The following is a 22180-nucleotide window of genomic DNA, read 5'->3' as shown; positions in this document are numbered from 1 at the left end:
TCACCGCTAGATCCTCTTCCAGCAGATTTTCCTTCTGCTCGTGGAGATAAGCACGACTTAGAGCATCTGCAATGTATAGCTCTTTACCGGGTTTGTACATCACCTTCAGATTGTATCTCTGTAGTCGTAGAAGCATTCTGTGTTATCTCATAGGAGCCTGATGTAGCGGCTTCTTAAATATACTCTCTAATGGCTTGTGAGCACTTTCCTTTACTTTCCATTACTGGTGAAATTTCTCACATCCATAAACTATGGCTAACAATTCCTTTTCAATTTGTGCGTATGTACGCTGACAGTCATTCAGTGCTCTCTTGCTCAATGGCGCCATCTTGTGTCCAGAATACGTAACGTAATACGTAAGTTTGCAGCTTGACCTCTGTAGTCTCGCTGATATAAAAGTGACACTGGATACAAGTTGCTAAACATATCATTCTTGTTTATCTGGATTGTCTCGATCCATTGTTCATCCTCTTATTTGAGTTGATGGACATTACATTGCTTTCTTTTCCCACTGTTACACTGTAAAAAATAAGAAGTTGAGTTAACTTAAAAAATGCAACTTCAATTTAAGTTCATCTAACCTTCCTCAGTAAGTTCATCTAACCTTCCTCAGTAAGTACATCTAACCTTCCTCAGTAAATACATCTAACCTTCCTCAGTAAGTACATCTAACTAGTCATCATGAGTTTGTTTAAAGTTAAAAAGGGGGTTGAGTGAACTTTGAGCAGGGAGAACTACAGCCCTGAAGTTGGAAACACAAAAAAGCTTTGCAGCAAATTAACTAAATTTTTTTTTAAGTTGGTTCAACTTAATTTCTTCTTTTAATGTACAGCTTAAATCTTCCATTCAAAGTTCTTCCACAATTCCTGTATGGCATTCACATTAAAAATCAAACACAGAGATTGCAAGCCATACTGTAAACACAATAAAAAAAAGACTGTCGTTTTTACAGAAAATATTTATTTTACAATTCTGCCAAGCGACACATTTTCTGTCAACATGAACTGGAAAAACTGGAGTAAACCAACACAAAAGCTTTTAAAGTGCTGGAGTAAAAAAAAAAAAAAAACAAGCAGAGTTTCAACACATAGAGCAATCAGGTATTACAACTGTAAAAAACAAAACATGAATGTCATAAAACCTTACACTAAAACTCAAAACTGACTTTGGTATATGTTGTACTGTTATACAGCTACAAAACAAACAGGAACAAATCAGAACTTGCACTTTTGATTAATCACATGAACTGCAGGCTACTTTAACAATTTGTTTTTGAAGGACTGGACTCTTGCAGAACACTGGGGGTCAAGGCCAATAAACACTTTCTGAATAGTTTCAAAAGTATATTTTAGTTCTTTATGATAGATAATGTTGATGGCATAAAACAAGCCAAATAGGAGAGCAACAGCTGTAGGGAAGTCTTGCACTTTATCCAGCACAACCTGCTCCTCTACAACTACAGACAGGGACCTTACATTTGGGTTTGAATGGATGGTGGCAACGTCATCTTCAGTGACAGTTAAGACCCCCATCTTCAACCCTTTTGTATGAGTGTCTTCTGGGTCTGTGTCCTGCAGTAAAAAAGCAGAATTAAAACCCATAATTTATTGAATTCTGCTGGACCACAATGAGATTTTTATATTATTTGAGAGATCACCCAAAAATCACACATGCCGCAATTTTCCATTGTATTTGCTTGGATATACACCATGTTGTCAAAGTATTGGGACACCCCCTTCTAATGAACAGGTTTGACTACTTTAGTAATTTCCATGAGTACAAATCTTAATGTTTAAGCATATAATAATATTCGATGGAATTGTGTGCTTCTAATTTTTTAGCAAGAGTTTTTACAGGACCCTTTTCTATTCTAAAATAGCAATGCTGCTGTGCGTAAGGAAAGATTTAAAAAGAAATGACTGATTCAGTCAGTGTGGAAGAACTTGACATGTCTGCAGAAATCAAAGGCTTAATCCCAGCTGAATAGCTCTGGTGAGAATTTAAATGCAGACCTTGAGCCAAAACATCACCAAAACACCAATGACTTGTACTTACACTATATGGACAAAAATATTGGGACACACTCTTCTTTAGAACAGAAAAAAGGCAATTCCAAAACCATGGCAACAAAGATGAAAATATAATTCATGTATTTACAAATTGTATCTCCATCTCTGTTGCAACAGTTTTGGAAGTGTCTAAATTGACTACACATATGTACAAGTCATTGGTGTTTGGTTTGAGTTTCTGGCTCAAGGTCTGCATTTAAAGTCACATCAAAGCTGTTCAGCTTTTATTAGGACTTGGCTTTATGCAGACCAGTCAAGTTCTTCCATACTGGCAATTCTTTTTTAACATTGCCTTATACACAGAGACATTTTCATGTTGCCTTATACACAGAGGCATTTTCATGTTGCCTTTTACACAGAGGCATTTTCATGTTGCCTTTTACACAGAGGCATTTTCATGTTGCCTTTTACACAGAGGCATTTTCATGTTGCCTTTTACACAGAGGCATTTTCATGTTGCCTTTTACACAGAGGCCTGTCAAATCTGTTAAAAAATTAGAAGCACACAATCTCTTTATAGAATATCTTTATATGCTTATTCATTAAGATTTGTACGTGGTAGCTCAGTGGTTAAGGTGTTCGACTACTGATCAGAAGGTCATTGGTTTCAAATCCCAGGTCCACCAAGTTGCCACTGCAGGGTCCCTGAGCAAGGCCCTTAACCATCAATTGCTGAGGTGTATAAACTGAAATAAAAATGTGAGTCACTCTGGACAAGAGTGTCTGCTAAATGCTGTAATGTAAATTTGTACTCATGGAAATTACTAAAGAAGTCAAACCCGTTCTTAAAGGGGAGCGTCCCCATAGTTTCGGCAATATAGTGTGTCACATTTTTTTAATTGTGCTGTCAGACTCATTACTGATAAGTATTCAACTAAGATTATTCAATAAATACATTTTTGCCAACACTTTGCCTCCTCCATTCTAGTCTTTCCCTGCTTTTTAGCTTAGAACAGTTAGCAGATTAGTTTCAGACACCAGACAAAACTGTTTTCTCTTTACAGGATCTGTACCTCAGGTATGAGAGTATATGCTGATAACAGACTGATAACACACTTACCAGGCAAGTTCTTCAGGAAGTTTCCAGACTTTTCCCTCATAAACAAAGGTAGACCTTTGAGAGCTGTAGCTTTTCTTTGAGCAAGCACATCAGAAGCCTGAAGGACACAGAAAAGGTTTTATGCATGTTATATTCAACCAAAAGCTTAGGGCTTACACCTTTAAATGGCCAGTATTATTCTCATTCACAGGGTACAAATTTTACAATATGTTTACATGATTTGACACTAAATAATTACTTGAACAAGTTGGTCTAGGAGGGTCTTCATTTCATCTCCATAGGCTCCACCATGTGGGAGACAAAAAGGTACTGTTCAGGTTGGTTTGTGTAATTCTGTAAAACTCGGCAGAGACCTCAAAACACACACACACACACACACAGTGAACAGTAAGAATTAAGACTACACAAGCCAATTAATCTTTACATAAATAAATAATCTCAAATACATACTCACCTGATCTTCCAAAAACATTCAGCCACAAGAGGTTCTTCATTAAATATCTCCATTCTTCTCAGAGAGAATGTCAGCTCCATTTTGGAGTCAACAATTGTAATGCTGAAATGTTTCTTCTTTATTTCCTCTTGTAGTGCATCTTTTTCCTTCTGTAAGGAACAATCTGTCTGCCCTACTGGGTTGTCTGGGAGGAAGTTTACCTCACATCTCTTTGCTTTCTTTAAACATCTAGAGTCATTGTGCACTTTTTTCGAGGTCTCTATTTCTGATTCTTCAGGTACTTTCTGGATGATCTTCAGCACTGCTCTTTCTTGTGGAAGCTCTGTTATACTGGTCAAGTTCATTTCCGAACTCAGGATCCTCAAACTGAATCAGAAAATCATCCTCGATTTCAAGCCTTTCTTGAAGAATTGTTTTCAAATGTTCAACCGAAGTGAGATTTTGCAAAATATCCATCCTCGTAATATTACCAGGGGCCAACACAACACGGAGCCGCATATTCTGTAAAACAAAATTCTGATCAAAATAAATCAAGTACATTAAGTATATGGCAAGGCTTTATATGTGGTAACATGTTAAATGACTTAAAGGTGGTAGTTCAAAAATTCTAACTTTCAAAATTTGCTACGGTAATTTACTGCAAGAATATTTTGTGTGTGAAAAATCCCTTTATTCCACAATTCTTCTCCTCCACATCACCCTAGTGGCATTTTGGAGAGTACCAAAAAGAAGTATTCTCATAGCTTCATAAGTAAACCCCTGATGTCACATGGAAACCCACTGCCTCACCTGAGCTATTTATTTGGGGCTTAGTGCTTTTATAAAGAAGACTGACTCAAGTGCATGAATGTTGAACCTCAGACCCTTGCTGTCTATGGAAGGTCACAGAGCACTCGGATTTAATATCTTAATTGGTGTTCCAAAGACAAACAATGATCTTACAGGTTTGGAATTACTGGAATTTTTGGGGTGAACTATCGCTTTAAAACACCCGCTTTTGTCTTCTGCATTAGGAAGTCATACAGGTTTAAAATGTCATTTACATTTCGGAGAACAGTTCCTTCAACCTGTGACATACTTTGTTATGTTAAAGTTCAAATCAGGAAATCATTGTGTGGCTATGTGAAAAACAATTAATGGAGAAGGAATCTCTTTAGTGCAATCATGTTCCTTCCCTTAACTGTATATGATGTGAGAGGATGAGGATCATTTAGATCCTCTGGCTCAAGTATTTCAATTGCACTTGTTTCAGAAAACTCCGTGTAGTGCTCAATGTACCATGACGAAAGCCTTTTGCAAAGAAAGGCCACCTTGTTAGCATTGACAAGTACACCGAGTATTCCGAAAAAAATCAGGCACGCCACTGCATTGACCTGAGGTCAAAATCATGCCTTCACTGAAGTGAATTCCATGCAAATGCACATTTTCCAAGACATCTGCTCTATTTAGCAACACTTCAAGAACCCTCAACACTGGGACATACACAACGCTATTTTGGTGTAATCTATCATATCGGTACTCCACAGGATCAATTACTTGTAAATGCTCTTTAAAATAAGCATTCCATCTGTATTCTGTTGAGAGAGTACCCTTCTTTGCAGTGGCTATAAAACAGGATTTGTTTTGAGCACTTCTGTTGATAACAATTCAGCAAGCTCTTCTGCCAGTGACTCATCAAATGTGGCTTTCATACTTTCTTATAATATCCCTGATTGATTGTTTTGCTGTATACCTAGACAATGAAACATTATCACACATCCAACTTAATAACTCCTGAATTGCACTTTTTGGATCATGCAAAACTGTCTGCATGTAAAGGATCAATGATGCAAGTTTGTGCTCTAGAGCTCTATACTCTACAGGCCCTAAATACACTTTTGTTTTGTGTTCATAAGGAACTGCAGGAACAGTGACATCAGTAACATTTGACTGCGGATTGTGCATAAAATCTCCTGACTCTTCAGACCCTGCCTCTTCATTGCTTCCCAAACAACCAGTCTGCAATGTAACGGAAGAGCTAAAATTTACAAAACCTTCAGATTTATGCTTCCGAGATATGTGGCTACTAAACTGTGTCATGTCTCCTCAAATGATTTCTGAGATGGTTTAAAAACATCTTTGAAATCACATAAAACACATGAAAAATTAAAGTGGTCAGTAACTGCAGTATGTTTGTGTGATCTTGTCAACTGTGTTTAACACACCTAAAGTTTTAAAAGTGCAGATACGGTCAGTATACAAGCAAGGATGCTGATAGGATCACACTTGATAGTGCCGAAGCCTGTAGTGTTTCAAGAGGACGTCTCTGCTACTGTGGGCAAATCTGCAACGCTTACACTGCACTACAAACCTATGAAAAGACAAACAAAAGCACTTTGACATGTGAAGTGTTACATTCCAACTAAATTGACAACATAAATATTACATACAAAAAAATGAGAATATACAATGAATCACATTCAAAGCAAAATAATAATGCCAAATTACATTTAACTAGTTAAATTGTGCTAAGAAGAGCTACGCTAAAAAACAAAACAAATAAGCTCCTGAAATACAAGACATTTGTGATAATTGAAAATGATATATTTTCTGTTATGGATGTTTTTCATAACGGATGTTATGTAACGCACGTTATGTTGCACGTCTAAGATCAGAAATAACCACATGGTTAACAAAGTTAAGAATACCCTATACCTTACTAACATGTAAAATGCTGTTTTCCCCTCTATTTAACAATACTAACTTACAATAGTGACGACTTTCCTTGTTGATCGTGTAACGGTATTGACTCGGGTAGATCGCATTTTTCCCGTAAGTAGTGCTTAGTGATTTTCTAAATAATCACGGTTTAGCATTAACGTTAGCCAAAACCGATTTACACAAAGCAAAACGCAGAGGGTGAAATGAAGCGCAAATCAAGCAAAGAGTTATCCAAAAAGTAAGATTCATTCTCAATGTAGCATCTGTAATTGGCATTAGGCTTCATGGCTTTCGTATGCTTCTCTGACTGAAATACTAGCAATTCTGCATCCACAACACACAATCCATTAAATACAGTTTATTGTAATAACTATAACTTACACAATAAAATCATGTATTTCGATACATTTCCTTCACATTTTACAAAGTGATCTGAACATGACCTTCAAATGAAGCACGTTAACTGTCTGAGCTCATTGGAAAATTATATTCCTTAAAATAGCCTTTCCAAAACACAACTTTACATTATACATTAAGCATTTGTGTAATTTATTTAGGTTATTTTTCATAATAAAACTAAAAGAAAGCTTACCTGTTGCAGTTAACAATTTGCAAGTTGGATTTTTTACAGTGTACTGTACCAATAAACATGTTACCATCTTGTTCAGTCACGTGCATTCTTTTAGCATTTAGACACTGCTTTTTCCTCAAATCAAAATAAATTACATTTCAGTAAATTATTAACCTGCAAAAGTAAGAGGAGTGATATTAATGTCCGAATATTAGTCAAAATATTTAATAATCAATTTAACAAGAGTCATATATAATTAGAAGATTGTAGACTTTTTTATTTGGGGAACAATTCAAGAGAATAAAAGATTGAAAATCTGTAGTAGTTAAACTCTCTAAACAATGAACTAGAGTGTAGAGTTTTAACCTTTATTTTTAAATGAAAATGAATTAAAGGTTGATAACAGTTTAACTTTGAAGCCGGTCTAAATCTATTAAAGAGAAAAATCTGAATATATGAAACTTTACCACAGTCTAATTTTTAGAAAGATTTGCGAGTCAGCTCTCAACGTTCAGCCAAAGAGCCGATTCAAAGAGTCGACTCATTACCAAACAACACATCACCTGTTATGATCAGATACACGACTCCTCCTTCCTAAAGTGAAAGAGAAAATAGGGCAGAAACGGAGGTATTAATGTCACACAACAAGGACCGTTGACTAAATGTGAGTTAACTCTTTATTATAAATGACTTTATATAAGAAGAACACGGATATATTGTAAATAAAAGTCGTGTAAAATCAGCTGTGTGTGAGGTAGAGTACAAGCTTACCTGTAAAACAGGTTTAACCAGGTTTGTATACAGTCCTTTCAGTCTCCTCTCTTCAGTTGTTCATGAACAAAACATACAGAATGTTTGTACAAAATCACTATAGTTTACCGACATTATGTGTTTTTAACATAGATTTATTTACAATCTGCCGGAATCTAGAGCGAGCGAGCAAGAGCGCGCATGCGCGACAGAGAGGGCGGGGGAACGAGAGACCCTGCGTGTGCTAGTGTGCGCGTGTCTCATTAAGCGCATGTAAGACAGAGAACATCCTGATTGGTCTGTTTCTGTAAGTCAACCAATTGATTGTCAGTGTGGGCGGGGCTTTTATCTCTACTCCCGTACCGAATTAATCAGTAGTGATGGCGAAGTGAAGCTTTCTTGAAGCAGTGAAACTTTCAACCCAATTGTATCGGAAAAAGGTTCATTACTCGAAGCTTTTCACATCAGAGCTCGATGAGGATCTGTGCTGGTGAAAGCGCTGTCACAGAAAGTTCCACAACCAAACAACGTATTAATTTTAGAAGCAAAAATTAATGGATTGACAAATTAAGGATAGATTAATAAATAAACGTATCAATATAGTAAATACATGACCAAAGCATTATCCACTGCATACGCAAGGTAACTCCAAACAAAAATGTAATAAAGATAACTTTTTGTATGGTGAATGTGGACATTTTGTCTGTTTTTAGAAAAAAATCAATCTCATGAATGTTGAAGGCTTTGTGCTTTATTCATTCATTCATTCATTCATTTTCTATCGCTTACCCTAACTACTCTGGTCATGGGGAGCCTGTCATCGGGCATCAAGGCAGGATACACTCTGGACGGAGTCCCAACCCATCGCAGGACACACACACTCTCATTCACTCACGAAATCACACACTACGGACAATTTTCCAGCAGTCAGCAATCAGGTGTCCAAAGAAATGCATACATAGTGATTCGAAATGAATGTTGCTATAAACTTGGGGGAATTAATTGTAGTGATTTATGGGTAACCTGTGGTTAGATTTTTATATAGGAACAAGATTTTCTCCACAGTGCTGGGCCTGATCCTGTTTCTCTTCTTGCTGACCACTTCACCAGCCTTAGAAAATAAGGGTTCACTCAGGTAGCGCTGAATCTCAATGGTTGCATTGGCATTGGCACTCTTCACTTTTCTTGTTTCCATCACCCGTTGATCAAGAAGATCCCACAGTCCTGTCCCTGAAAAGTGGAAAAATTCACAAGTTTATATATGTGCAGTAAAATACAATGGGGCCATTATAGACTTCGAGTCCTACCTGAGGTGCCTGCAGCTGCTGTAGAGGTTTCCCCATGCTCTGGTATGGGGTCAGATGCTGTTTCCCTTACCTTTGTTGCACACAGCTGTAAGCCTTTTTATAGCATTCTGGGCATTGGGTGGTTTGCAAAACCCAATGTTTTTTTTATTGGCTTGCTGTTTCATAATGAGCCAACCTCTCAGACATTAGTGTTAAGAGGTTGACGCAGAGCTGTGCTGCCTTTTCATCAGTCACCACTTGCTGCTTTGTAGATATAGCATGCCTCAACATGCGAATGAGGGGAATGACCTTGGAGCCAGACACAGTTTTTCTGCAGAAAGTTCAGCAGTTGCATCCTTTAGTGGAGACAATACACCAAGGCACTCAGACATTGTGTGTTACTCTGCTGAGGATAGAGGAACCAAATCTGTCCTCAGGGACACCAGTGCAGCACCAAGTGGTTCACGCTGTTCATAAAGTCTGGACAGCATGTCAAATGTGCTGTTCCAGCACGTCTCTACTTCCTGCTGTAATTTATGACCAGGTTTGCCCATCTGTAGCTGGAAATTGACAAGTTGCTCCTTTGCAACAGTGCTTGATCTAAAATAAGCAACAATCTTCATTGCCTTGGTCCTGATGTCTTCAAGCCCTGGAAAGTCAATAGATTTTTTTACAACAAGGTTTAGAGCATGAGCTATGCAAATGGTATGTCTCAGCTGTAAATTGTTGGCACATGCTATCATATTAGCAGCTGCATCAGTGACAAGACATCTAATTTTAGACTGAATCCCCCATTCCTCAATGAGAGATGTCTTCACTGCAGCAATGTTTGCTGCTGTATGTGAAGCAGGAAATTTTCCTACTCCCAGCAACACCATAGCAAGTTGTTCTTTACTGTCAAGGAAGTGGCAAGTAACAGCTAAATAAGAATCAATATTAATTGATGTCCACATATCCGAAGTTAAAGTCACAGATGTAGCCCTAAGCACTTCTTCTTTAGCTCTCTCTTTCTCCTCTGTATACCTTTTCTCCACCATTGTCTTCAGAGTTTGCCTTGATGGGAGCATGTATGTAGGATCCAAGAGGCTGCAAAATTTCTGAAGCCAACATCCTCCACAATGGTAAAAGACTGTGTTTCTATTTTGACAATAATAAAATAACAGCACCACTTTTAAACCACTTAATTATTCTAATTAAAACTGAAACAATTGCATAAAATTAAAAGTAGGCTTTAACCTTGGCTGTTGCCTCCATCTTGGACAGAGGATCTGGCTCTGTCATGCTTTGCACGAATATGCCTCAACATGGATGATGTATTATTATTATAGACCAGCTGCTGGGAGCAAATCAAACACTGGACCTAAAAACAAGACCTTTTCTCAACAGTATAAAGTGTGAACCATTTAAAAAAGATCATGCTATTAAGCGGTGCACAAAAGGCTTTTCTTGCATCCCTAGAATTTTCAACTTATTACTATCCAATAAAGATATTTATATATATGACAAAATATACGACATGAAATGTTACATTGAATCGTATAATTGCCCAATGATGAGTGAGATTTAAGTTATAAATATAGGCTTCACAACAAAACCATGTATCCACCTTATTGGGTGAATTCAAATAAAAGTGTTCCCACATTTCAGAACGTGATCTTTTTTTAACAGGCTCCATTAACAATAATAAACTCTCCTAAACTCGCTATAAGGTAATAGATTCTGTGTAATGCAATACTCCAATACAACACACGAGGGCGTGCCACATGCTTTTAAACCTTTGAATCAGATAACGAAGCAGTCACGTGGGTCTGTGTGATATGAAGCTTCGGACATCATTGGTCACGTGATTTTGCCAGAACAAATCAAGCTTCGATACAAAGCTTCAATGAAAATCGGTTCATTTTTTTTGACACATGCCTCAGAGCTTCGGTGTCACCGGTAACATCACTACTAATCAGTGTATCTAGAAACAGGAGAAGTGAATCGTGTCTGAGGAGTGAGCTATTAATTGACGCGTGTCAATTAAGGCAAATGTTCTTTATATGCTGTTGCATGTCTTTTATTGGAACAAGCATATCATACTGTCACCATAGTTCCATTGTTCATTCATCCACAGTTCATAGTCCATGCCAATCCTGAACATATCACATGTGTAGCTAAACAACTAAACTAAATGAAAGTATCTGATCAAACACAATATATTTCACATATTCGTGATAAAGATCCAATTTGCTGTCATATTTCACGGTCAAAAAACTGTGAGCTTCCCCGTACACACAAAACCCCCCCTCTGTCCCAGGTGTACTCATTTATTCATTAAAAGAGATTGCCCCTACTGGTTTAACATGGTATGTACATGTAAGGCTCCCGCAATGATGAAGGTGTTACTGGTGCTACTGGTGCTGCCAAATTCTAACTGTGATGTGGAAAGGTTCAGGGTCTTCTGAGTACCTCCATGAAAATACTTTTTGTAGGTTGAGATGTCTGGAGTATGAGCACAAACTCCTTCTTTCTGTTGTGTATCAATCTGTTTTTTACCTGCTTCCCTCTCATCTGTTTTAGTCAGTAGTGGAATTATTATTAATAGAATAATAACTGGTACTCATGGTGGTGTGTGTGTATGTTTACATCAACACTGAGACTCGTGGTGTGTGTGTTTACATCAACACTGAGACTCGTGGTGTGTGTGTGTTTGTGTGTGTGTTTACATCAACGCTGATACTCGTGGTGATGGTGTGTGTGTGATTAAATCAACACTGAGACTCGTGGTGATGGTGTGTGTGTGTTTAAATCAACACTGAGATTCGTGCTGGTGTGTGTGAGTTTACATCAACACTGAGACTCGTGGTTTGTGAGAGTTTGTGACTGTTAGATGCAGGCCATTTTATTTACCACTGGAGCCCCTCAGGGCTGCATGCTCAGTCCATTGCTGTTCACCTTGCTGACTCATGACTGTGCAGCTTTACACAGGTTAAACCTGTGTGTGTGTGTGTGTGTGTGAGAGAGAGACTCTGATCATGATAAAACACAGAAATAACTGAATAGTGATGAGAATGTGAGAGGTCAGTCCATGTGTGTTGGCCGATCACTCAATACTATAAACACAGGATATTTCAACTAAAGAGCAGAATTTTTCTTTAAGAATAAAGATGTGAAAATGATTTTGCACACATTTTCTAGGAGTGTGATCCATTCCACCAGAAGAGATCAGACTCTTCAGGACTCAGCTGTGTGTTTGTGTGTAAACTTTACCAATATATAAAGATGGAGACTCCTGATCTGGACACAGATAATGTTTCTACACCATCAAACATCTGGTAATCTACAACATCCTTGTGTTCTAGTCATTAAATATTCACATCTAAATTATTATTAGTAAATATGTAATGATTTAACCAAATGTTTTACTATTACAGTATATAACTATACACATCTAACAGTCACTAATTCACAGTAAAAATGTATTGTTTAATGTAAGTAAAATAAAGTGTGTATATAAATGACTAAAGGACTGTGTATAATGTTGTACAGTAAACTCCAGAGAAAGAGATCAAAATCACCAACACACAGCTGTATCTCCATGAAGAGTGATGGGTCTATGGGGATTCCTCAGAGGTTTAAAGATGGAGACTCATCACTTCTACACAGGTAACATCTCCTCACTGTTAATGTCACTGCTAAAGTCACATTTAAAGGGAAATATACTGTAAGTAAAATAAAGTGTGTATATAAATGACTAAAGGACTGTGTATAATGTTATAAACAGGGGGCAAAATAAATACTGAAACACAGTAATGGAGCCACTATTGTGTGTCCAAATACTTTTTTTGTAATATTTAATCTTTTATTTAGAAATGTGTTTGGGGGGAAAAGTGTGTTTGTGGTGTGTTTAATATAAATAGCACTTGGTTTGACATGTTGTTTTGTAATACAGTGAAATTCATATGTTAATGTGGTAGTTTTGGGGTTGCTGTATGTTCAGTCATTGCAGGTGAGACGACTGCTTAGCATTATTGAGCTAATGACAGGAAACTAAGTCATAAGAATCACCTAGAGTTTGAATGTAAAAGTGTTAGTCTAGCTGAATAGCATCTGTCTTTACATTTAAATTACATTTATAGCATGTGGGAGACTCCTTTATTCCCAGTGACTTACATCTACCTCATTTATAAATCTGACCAATTGAGGGTTAATGGCCTTGTTCAGGGGACCAGCAGTGGTAGCTTGGTGGACCTGGGATTCAAACAAACTGTATTCTGTGTTAATACATAATAATTCTCTAAAGTCCTAAATAAACTTCTCTAAAGGTTTGTTCCATATTTAACACTTTGGGTTTTTTTGTTTTTGTTTCTTTGGGGTGGGGGGATTTTCCACCATTGAGCAAAGAAAAATCATTCTGTTTATTGTAAGTAAAAATCCACATTCAGTTAGCAAGTGAGTTAAAAACTATATAGATTGTAAATAAATAATTGAAGAAGTATATATAATGTTGTACAGTAAACTCCAGGGAAAGAGATCAGAATCACCAACACACAGCTGTATCTCCATGAAGAGTGATCAATCTATGGATCAGCATCCAGAGTTTAAAGCTGTAGACTCCTCACTTCTACACAGGTAATGTCTTTTGATAAACGAGATAAACAGGGGGACAAACTAAATACTACATCACTAGAACTCTGACTATAATAAAGCCACTATTATGTGTTTAAATATCGCTCACTCTGTTTTATTGCTAAATGTTTTGATTAGAATGTTTGCTTGTGGTATTTTTCTTCAAATGACATGTTGTTTTGTAATGCAGTGAAATTCATATGATGGCATTCAAATATGGCTTAAGTGTCCAAATAATAGTTATACTACAAAATACAAAATACTACAAATAATAGTTATACTACAGAGTGATTAGATTACTGAAAACAGATGATTAAGTCTAATAAATGAACCCTGTGTCTTCCTGCTTCTCCATATCACAGGTACGACCCAGAATCTGCTGGTGGAAATGAATTCCAGAAAAAGTTCAAATTAAATCTGATGAAGTTGTTTCAGTGTTTGAATGGAGTGATAATAAACCTGGGAACCCAAACACTCCTGAATGAGATCTACACAGAGCTCTACATTACAGAGGGAGACAGTGGAGAAGTCAATAATGAACATGAGGTGAGACAGATTGAGGCAGCATCCAGGAGAAGAACAACAGAGGAAACACCAATCAAATGCAATGACATCTTTAAGCCTTTATCTGAACAAGACAAACCCATCAGAACTGTGCTGACAAAGGGAGTCGCTGGCATCGGAAAAACCGTCTCTGTGCAGAAGTTCATTCTGGACTGGGCTGAAGGGAAAGTAAATCAGGACGTCCACCTCATATTTCCACTTCCTTTCAGAGAGCTGAACTTGATGAAGGACCAGAAACTGAGTCTGATTGAGCTCCTTCATGTGTTTTTTAAGGAAACAAAAGAAACAGAAATGTTCAGGTTGGAAAAGGTGCTGTTCATTTTTGACGGATTGGACGAGTGTCGTTTTCCTCTAGATTTCCAGAACACAGTGAGAGTGTGTGATGTAACTGAATCAGCATCAGTGCCTGTGCTGCTGATAAACCTGATCAAAGGGAATCTGCTTCCCTCTGCTCTCATCTGGATCACCTCCAGACCTGCAGCAGCTGATCAAATCCCCTCTGAGTGTTTGGATCGAGTCACAGAGGTACGAGGGTTCAATGACCCACAGAAGGAGGAGTACTTCAGGAAGAGGATCAGTGATCAGTGCCTGGCCAATAAAATCATCACACACCTGAAGTCATTAAGAAGCCTCTACATCATGTGTCACATCCCAGTCTTCTGCTGGATTACAGCCACTGTTCTAGAGAGAATGTTGGGTGAAGCAGAGAGTGGAGAGATCCCCAAGACTCTGACTCAAATGTACACACACTTCCTCATCATTCAGACAAAAATCATCAGAGAAAAATACTCAAAGAAGCAGGAGAGTGATGAAGAAATGCTTCTTAAACTGGGACAACTGGCTTTTCAGCAGCTGAAGAAAGGGAACCTGATCTTCTATGATGAAGACCTGAGAGAGTGTGGTATTGATGTGAGAGAAGCAGCAGTGTACTCAGGTGTGTGTACTCAGATCTTCAGAGAGGAGTTTGGGCTTCACCACAGTAAAGTGTACTGCTTTGTTCATCTGAGCATTCAGGAGCATCTCGCAGCTCTGTATGTGCACCTGACCTTCATGAAGGAGAAGAGAAATGTTCTTAAACAGAATCAAGATTCTGAACGTTCGATGAAAAAAAATAGAATCTCAGGTGTACACAAGAGTGCTGTGTATCAGACTTTAGAAAGTCAGACTGGACATCTGGATCTTTTCCTTCGCTTTCTTCTGGGTCTCTCACTGAAGTCCAATCAGAAACATTTACATGTTTTAGTAAAAAAGGCAGGAAGAAGCTCACTGAGCATAAAGGAAACAGTTCAGTACATTAAGGAGAAGATCAGTGAAGGTCTTCCTACAGAGAAATCCATCAATCTGTTCCACTGTCTGAATGAACTGGGTGATAATTCTCTAGTGGAGAAAATCCAACACTACCTGAAATCTGGAAAACAAAGTGAACTTTCTTCTTCACAGCTTTCTGCTCTGGTGTTTGTGTTACTGACATCAGCACAGGAGCTGGATGAGTTTGACCTGAGTAAATATTTCAGTACAGATAAGATAACAGAAGATGTTGTTCTGAAGATGATGCCTGTGATTACAGCATGCAGTAAAGCAATGTAAGTAAATGTGAATATAACTGTTCTTCTGTTACAGTGTTAGAGAGAAACTGAACACACTCTAATATGGACTTTGGGATGTTCTGACCTGAAGGTGATACAGAGTGGAGTTCATGTAAATAGATAAATTAGGGAATAAAAACTTGCATTAATAAATGAATGATACTGAAGGGCAGCTATTAAACATGTAGAAGCAGGTGATTATATTTGAGGGAGTTTTGTAGTTATGATTTATCTTAATATCTTAATAATGATGAAGTTAATGCAGGTTTTATGTTGGATGTTTGATGTATATTAAACACACCTGTGTACCAGACATAAAGAACCAGGTTTACTGCAGTAATGACAAATTCTAATCCCAAAAAGTTTTTCTTTATTATTAGGTTTTATTTGTGAGGTGGAAATGGTCTTTCATAGAAAGCTGACTTTGCAGAGAAGTTTTATAATAATAGAAATAATAATAATAATAATAATAATAATAATAATAATAACAATAATTAGATTTGTAAACTTGGTCGCAACAAACTTGTTGGCTTTGACGAGGTAAGTATTCGCAAAGGCTGGTGCTTTTTGGAGGCAAGTGGACATAAAACTTATGAAATCTAGTGGAGCGCTAGGGTGCCAAAACATTTGGAGGCAAGTGGAGACGAGTATGTGACATCATCAGAATACCCATGAGGCAGTTCCCCTCATTGTTCTGAGTGTTTTGATATGTCACATGTCCATGTTGTAAAAAGTTTATGGATTTTGCATATTTTGGGGGCGGGGCTGCGGCACAACCGGAAGGCCAGTCGGTACACCAATTTAAAACTTTGTTCAGAGTATCACGCCGAGTTATAAACCTCCATACTTTATAATGGGAGTCTATGGGGGAAAAACGCCATTTTGAGACCCGGTACCGGAAGTACCGGTACTTGGATTGCTTAGAAAAGTAATAACAACAATCTTCAGACCAGGGTCTAGGACATATACGAATTTGGTGCATGTGGCTCGAAAGCCCTGATAAATTTTTGTCTAAGCTTAAATAGGAAAACAGAATGTTGGCTTCTACAAAGCGACATAACTAGAGACAGAGAAGGAAGACTCTAGAGGCAGGAGCAAGCATCAATATGAAGTGAGAGACTGTTGGACTTGGACAGGGTAGATTTTGAACCTATAAGGAGAACCTTTGAGAAAGTTGGAGGAAACCAAGGGTTTATTTCATTTAAGCATCATTTGGTGAGACAGGAGTGTGGAAGAGCAGAGTCACGTTTTGTGGACATATAAAATATATAAAAAAATTTTATAAACCACATTATTTTAATGTGTGAAACTGTATTAAAGGCAGCACTTAAATCTAACAGGACAAGAATAGTTAAGAGTTCAGCATCAGCAGCCATCAGGAGATCATTAGTGACCTTCACTAAAGCAGTTTCCATACTGTGTTTAGTACAGAACCCAGACTGAAAGGATTCTAATAGATTATTGTCACTAAGTTTAGCATGAACCTGTGTGATAACGTTCATGTCTGATTAGAAAGTGTTCATTTAGCTGAAAAGTGCTCCCTTTAATGCTAATCTATAACACTACATGATAAGATTTTAGCTAATGTCAGTCTGATTCCTAAAGAGAATTCTCTGTAGTTACTTCTGGTCAGATTATAACCAAGTGGCTCATGTTGTGGAAGCGTTGAGAGAATCACAGACAAGAGTTAAAAGGTTCACAATTTACTTGTACTGCTGTGTAACAGGACCCAACACTCCTCATAAAGCATGCGAGAGGAAGGACCCTGATCATTGTTACACTGAGTTTTTATAAACATGATTCAAACACAGAAACTGAAGAAAGCAAAACATTGTCAATCATCAGCTACATTACAACACATGATCATGTCCTGATCAGTAGAACATTACCAAGATCTGCCTAAGCTGATTCTGAGCGTTCAGTCTCACCATCTGTCTCCATCTCATTCTGACCCTCTAATATTTTACACAAAAAACCTCCTCATCATTATTTCTTCACTGGTTCTGATGGTCTGAGCTGCTGCAGTTCTGGAAAGTGTTGTATGTGATGGAGGTTTTGATCACATGAGCAGTGATTTATCTTAAAGTCAACAGGCTGCTGAGCTTCAACTTAACATTCATTAGTCTGACATTACTTACATTTCAGTGCAATGTGGATCAGATAGAGGTGATATGTTCATATCTTCTGGTTCTAGTTAGGACTCTAGCTGCTGTGTTCTGGACTAACTGGAGCTTGTTTATGCTCCTACTGGAACATCCAGACAGTAAAGCATTACAATAATCCAACCTAGAGGTAACAGATACATGAACTAGTGTTTCTGCATCATGTAATTACATCATATTTCTTATCTTAGTAATATTACTGAGATAAAGAAGGCTAACATTGTGGTATTATATATGTGAGCTTCAAATGAGAGACCGGTATCAATAATCACACCGAGGTCTTTTACTGCTGCACATGATGAAATAGAAAGACCATCCAGAGTTACTCTGTAATCAGAAAGCTTACTTCTGACTGTCTGTGGTCCTGGTACAAGATCTTCTGTGTGTCAGAGTTAAACAGGAGGAAGTTAGTAAGTGTCCACTGTCTGATGTCCTTCACACAATCTTCAGTCTTATTAAACTGGTGTCTCACATCTGACTGAGCTGAAACATATAGCTGTGTGTCATCAGTGTAACAGTGGAAGCTAATACCATGTTTATTAATAGATTACTCTAGATACTAGTTAGTTAGCTGTAGTTAAACACTAACTTTACCCATTTTAGATGTAGATGTGGACTGCAGTGTCACTTTAACCATATTGTCTAACTGCTGTTTGTACTTTCAGTATTTATAAAAATAAGAAGGTTCAGTGAAAGCTTTGAGGACGTGTTTGATCATTTGTGTGAGTTCACTATGTTTTATTTTATTTCCTTTAGTATCAGCTGTGATTCACTTGGAGTAAAAAGTTGGTCATCTCTGGTCTCAGCGCTCAGATCAGAAACCTCCAATCTGAGAGAACTTCATCTGACTGTGAAAACACTGAATCTGTCTGGGAATAAACTCGGAGTCTCAGAAGTGAAGACTCTCTCTGCTGGACTGGAGAATCCTCACTGTAAAGTGGAGACACTGAAGTAAGATCATCTCTCTGAGCGTCACAATAACTCACTAAAAGCAGCAGTTATATACAGTGTTGTTTTTCACCTGAAATGTTCTGTAACACTACAACATTCAGAACAAATACATTAGTCATTAAGTGATGAGTTTTCTACAGAATCACTTAGCAATTAAATAAAGAAATAAAAGAGTAAATAAGAGAAAAAATCTAAAAATTAAAAAGATTAATTATTTTTAAAGCCAGCAAAACTTTTGCAACTCAATAAAAATTTTATATCAATAATTGTAAATAATATAATAATATAATATAACAGGTGAAGCTCCAGGGTCCTGGTCCCACCCATGTGGAGTCCTGGCCCACCTACATAAACTCTGTTATAATGTTAGAATTATTAATAAACCCCAGTTGTCACTCACTAGGAGCTGCTGCTTTAAGAAGCTTCATTGAGTGACGTTGCTCAGTAACATTTCTATGTGGTGTTTAGTCGTGTAACAGACTAGTTTAATAAAGACTTTATCTTCTCTGAAACAGACACCACACTGTGTCTTTACCCCTGAAACTCCTACACTGTAATCAGAGGATATAATAAGATGAAATGTGTTACAGTTTGTGTTTACACTGGAGAACAGTGTCAGAGTGGAGATTGGACTCATCTGAGAGCTGAAGAACAGAACTGCAGTTGGTTTAGGAGTACATGGGGCAACACCAACACAAAGTCATTTTAACTCCAATTAAAACACTCAATGCATTTATTTAATAATATATGATATAATACTGCATATTAAAACAATATTTTATCTAATACCATTAGTTGGATTTTCCTTCATGATTTAACATCATAGCCTGAAATGTTTAAATAAAAATATCCTGTGTTTGATCTGATAGACTTTAAATATCATGTACACTATATTAAGTGTCCATAAACACCAATGTTGACACGTGACACAATCTTATGGAGTGGTGAATCTGCTGTGTGTGTGTGTGTGTGTGTGTGTGTGTGTGTTTGTGTGTGTGTGTGTGTGTGTGTGTGTGTGTGTGTGTGTGTGTGTGTGTGTGTGTGTGTTTGTGTGCGCTCATTGGGGGGATTGTTTCATTTAAGGTTTTTTAATAAAATTATCTGCAGCTCAAAGTTACATTCATGTTTCTTACATTATATGATTATAAATAAATAACTTAAATGAATAAAATCTTTCTTGGTGTTTTGCAAAAAAAATAAAAAATAAAAATAAATACATCAAAGTGATTAAACACTAGAAACGTCCCTGTGTACAACCAGTGAAGAGTGTGTCATTGTGTCTCTATACAGGTTGTGTGATTGTGGTGTCTCAGATGAAGGCTGTGCTGCTCTGTCTTCAGCTCTGAGATCAAACCCCTCACACCTGAGACAGCTGGATCTGTCCTTTAATAAACTAGGAGACTCAGGAGTGAAGAGTCTCTCTGCTGTACTGGAGAATCCTCACTGTAAACTGGAGACACTGGGGTAAGATCATATATTAAAACATTAATAATAAATCATGGTCTAATCTTCATCCAGGTCGTAATAATAGATAAACACATTGTGTATAAATAAAACACAGTCACAGTTGTTCTTGTCAATACTGAATAAACCATTTACACTTTCACTGTCTGGGGTTAAAAAATACACCAATGAACTAACAACTTCTCCAAACACTAATTAGAGTCTGACCCTGTTTTAGGTCTGATTACTGACAGTCTGATCTTCTCAAGAAAGATCTGTTCATGTGAACTCGGATTAAAACAGCTGTGACTGTGTTTTATTAATACAGGATGTGTATATGTTTACATTTATATTTTATTTCTCACATTTTATTTATGTGTAAAATAAAATCTGGCTGATGTATCAGTGTTGTGTATGAAAGTCCAGAAAAAGTCCAAGTTCTAGTCTTATGTGTTGTCCTGGTCTGTAAAGTGTGTGTTACTCAGTCCACAATAATACACACTGTCTACAGTCAGGGTCGACACTCGAGCCCCAGTAAAATGTTCCTGATAAATCAGTGTCTGATGATGTAGATTACAGTAGATATGTCTGAAAATAGGCTTCGTCTTCCCTGCTAAAAAAAACAGCATAAGGTATGTTTTGCATGCTGGATCAGCCTGGGATGGTGGTGTGCTGGTCAACATATGTTGTCTATGATGCTAGTATAATCCCAGCAAGACCACAACAAAACCCATTTGTTACATATCACATTTCCAATTCACTTTTTAATAAAGAAAAACATTCTGGATATTCCTATCATTTACACGGCTTTCTTATATACATACATACATATATGTGTGTGTGTGTGTGTTTGTTTAAAATATTTATTGGACAATGACATTTGCCATCACACTGTAATATACACACATGCACAAATAACGTTACACAATATAACCTTTACAACATTTTAGATCTTAGCTTCCGTTCTCTCTTTTAGTGAGTAACAAGTAGTATGTGGTGGTGATGACCATGTTTTTTTTAAGAGGTGCTACCCAGAGTCGTTTGCCTTTAGACAACTCCTGCGTCTTCTTTATTCTCTGAAAAATGATAGAAACAAAATAAGAAACAAAACTACTGTATATCACTCATTTGTTTATATTGTGCAGTGAACGAGTTACGATAAAACAGCTACTGCTTAAGTTACAGACCTTTAAGAATTAGTATTTGTGCCCTGAAGAAGTCTTGCTTCCATCGTACCCAATAAACCTGAGTTTGGTCAAACATGTCATAGTTAAAGTCCTTAATTTCGCTAGTTAAAACAACCGCCGTGCGGCCGTCATCCAGGTACCTCACGTATGTAAACATTCTGATTCCCAGTGATCAGCAGATACGTCGTGTAGAAGCCGAAGCTTTTTATTTACCCCAAAACAAAATCCTAATTACGGTGGCAAAAACATGATGATCTGGAACACGTGCACTTATACTAATGTCTATAAACACTGTAAGGTATATAATGTAGTCGAAAACATTGTGAGGTTTATTTTTGGAAAGTGCAGGAACTACATTTACCTTTGTGAACATAGTTGCTTTTGAAGGGTGCATAGCAACGCTGATGCTGGGTAATATCTCTTCACATTATCACTTTACTAAACTTAACTACTTCTTAATTGAGACAAATGGATTATATCTTTCAAAAACCATCATTCTGTATGATTTATATGCTGCTTCCCTCATGGAGCTGGGAAGACAACATTTGTTGGTATTACTATAAATTTATTTGTGGAGACACTTTAATCCCTAACGAACGATTTTTAAATGTTTTTATTCTTTGTTATTCAAAGCTTTTTGAGTTTTGGTATAGTATAGTGCTGGTATAGTATAGTGCTGGTATAATGCTGGTATAGTATAGTGCTGGTATAGTATAGTGCTGGTACAGTATAGTGCTGGTACAGTATAGTGCTGGTACAGTATAGTGCTGGTATAGTATAGTGCTG

General features: G+C 37.2%; 1 protein-coding gene, 1 long non-coding RNA gene and 1 pseudogene across 2 annotated transcripts in view; 1 reads left to right on the top strand and 2 right to left on the bottom strand.

The window, feature by feature from the left end:
* Positions 1–22180, bottom strand: part of LOC113663806 — a 589387-nt pseudogene that overhangs the window by 45221 nt on the left and 521986 nt on the right.
* On the bottom strand, positions 1259–9540 carry LOC113652964. Its single transcript, XR_003442988.2, has 9 exons — positions 8912–9540; positions 7626–8834; positions 7322–7448; positions 6876–7028; positions 5788–5933; positions 3584–4084; positions 3368–3482; positions 3130–3226; positions 1259–1571 (listed from the first exon to the last, which is right to left on the bottom strand). It is a non-coding gene; the product is annotated as an uncharacterized LOC113652964 (long non-coding RNA).
* LOC113663787 (NACHT, LRR and PYD domains-containing protein 12-like) overlaps positions 7503–22180 on the top strand; it is a 631994-nt gene continuing 617316 nt past the window's right edge. Inside the window, exons 1-6 of the mRNA XM_047803868.1 lie at positions 7503–7518; positions 12071–12207; positions 12422–12538; positions 13388–13504; positions 13864–15648; positions 20055–20228. Of these exons, the coding sequence (XP_047659824.1) occupies positions 12155–12207; positions 12422–12538; positions 13388–13504; positions 13864–15648; positions 20055–20228 (2246 nt within the window). The 5' untranslated portion in view covers positions 7503–7518; positions 12071–12154. The remainder of the gene's footprint in view (positions 7519–12070; positions 12208–12421; positions 12539–13387; positions 13505–13863; positions 15649–20054; positions 20229–22180) is intronic.

The sequence above is a fragment of the Tachysurus fulvidraco genome, chromosome 19 (genome assembly GCF_022655615.1).
Source record: "Tachysurus fulvidraco isolate hzauxx_2018 chromosome 19, HZAU_PFXX_2.0, whole genome shotgun sequence".
Lineage (NCBI taxonomy): Eukaryota > Metazoa > Chordata > Actinopteri > Siluriformes > Bagridae > Tachysurus > Tachysurus fulvidraco.
Note: the sequence above shows the minus strand (reverse complement) of the source record. Positions and strands in the feature narration are given on the sequence as shown.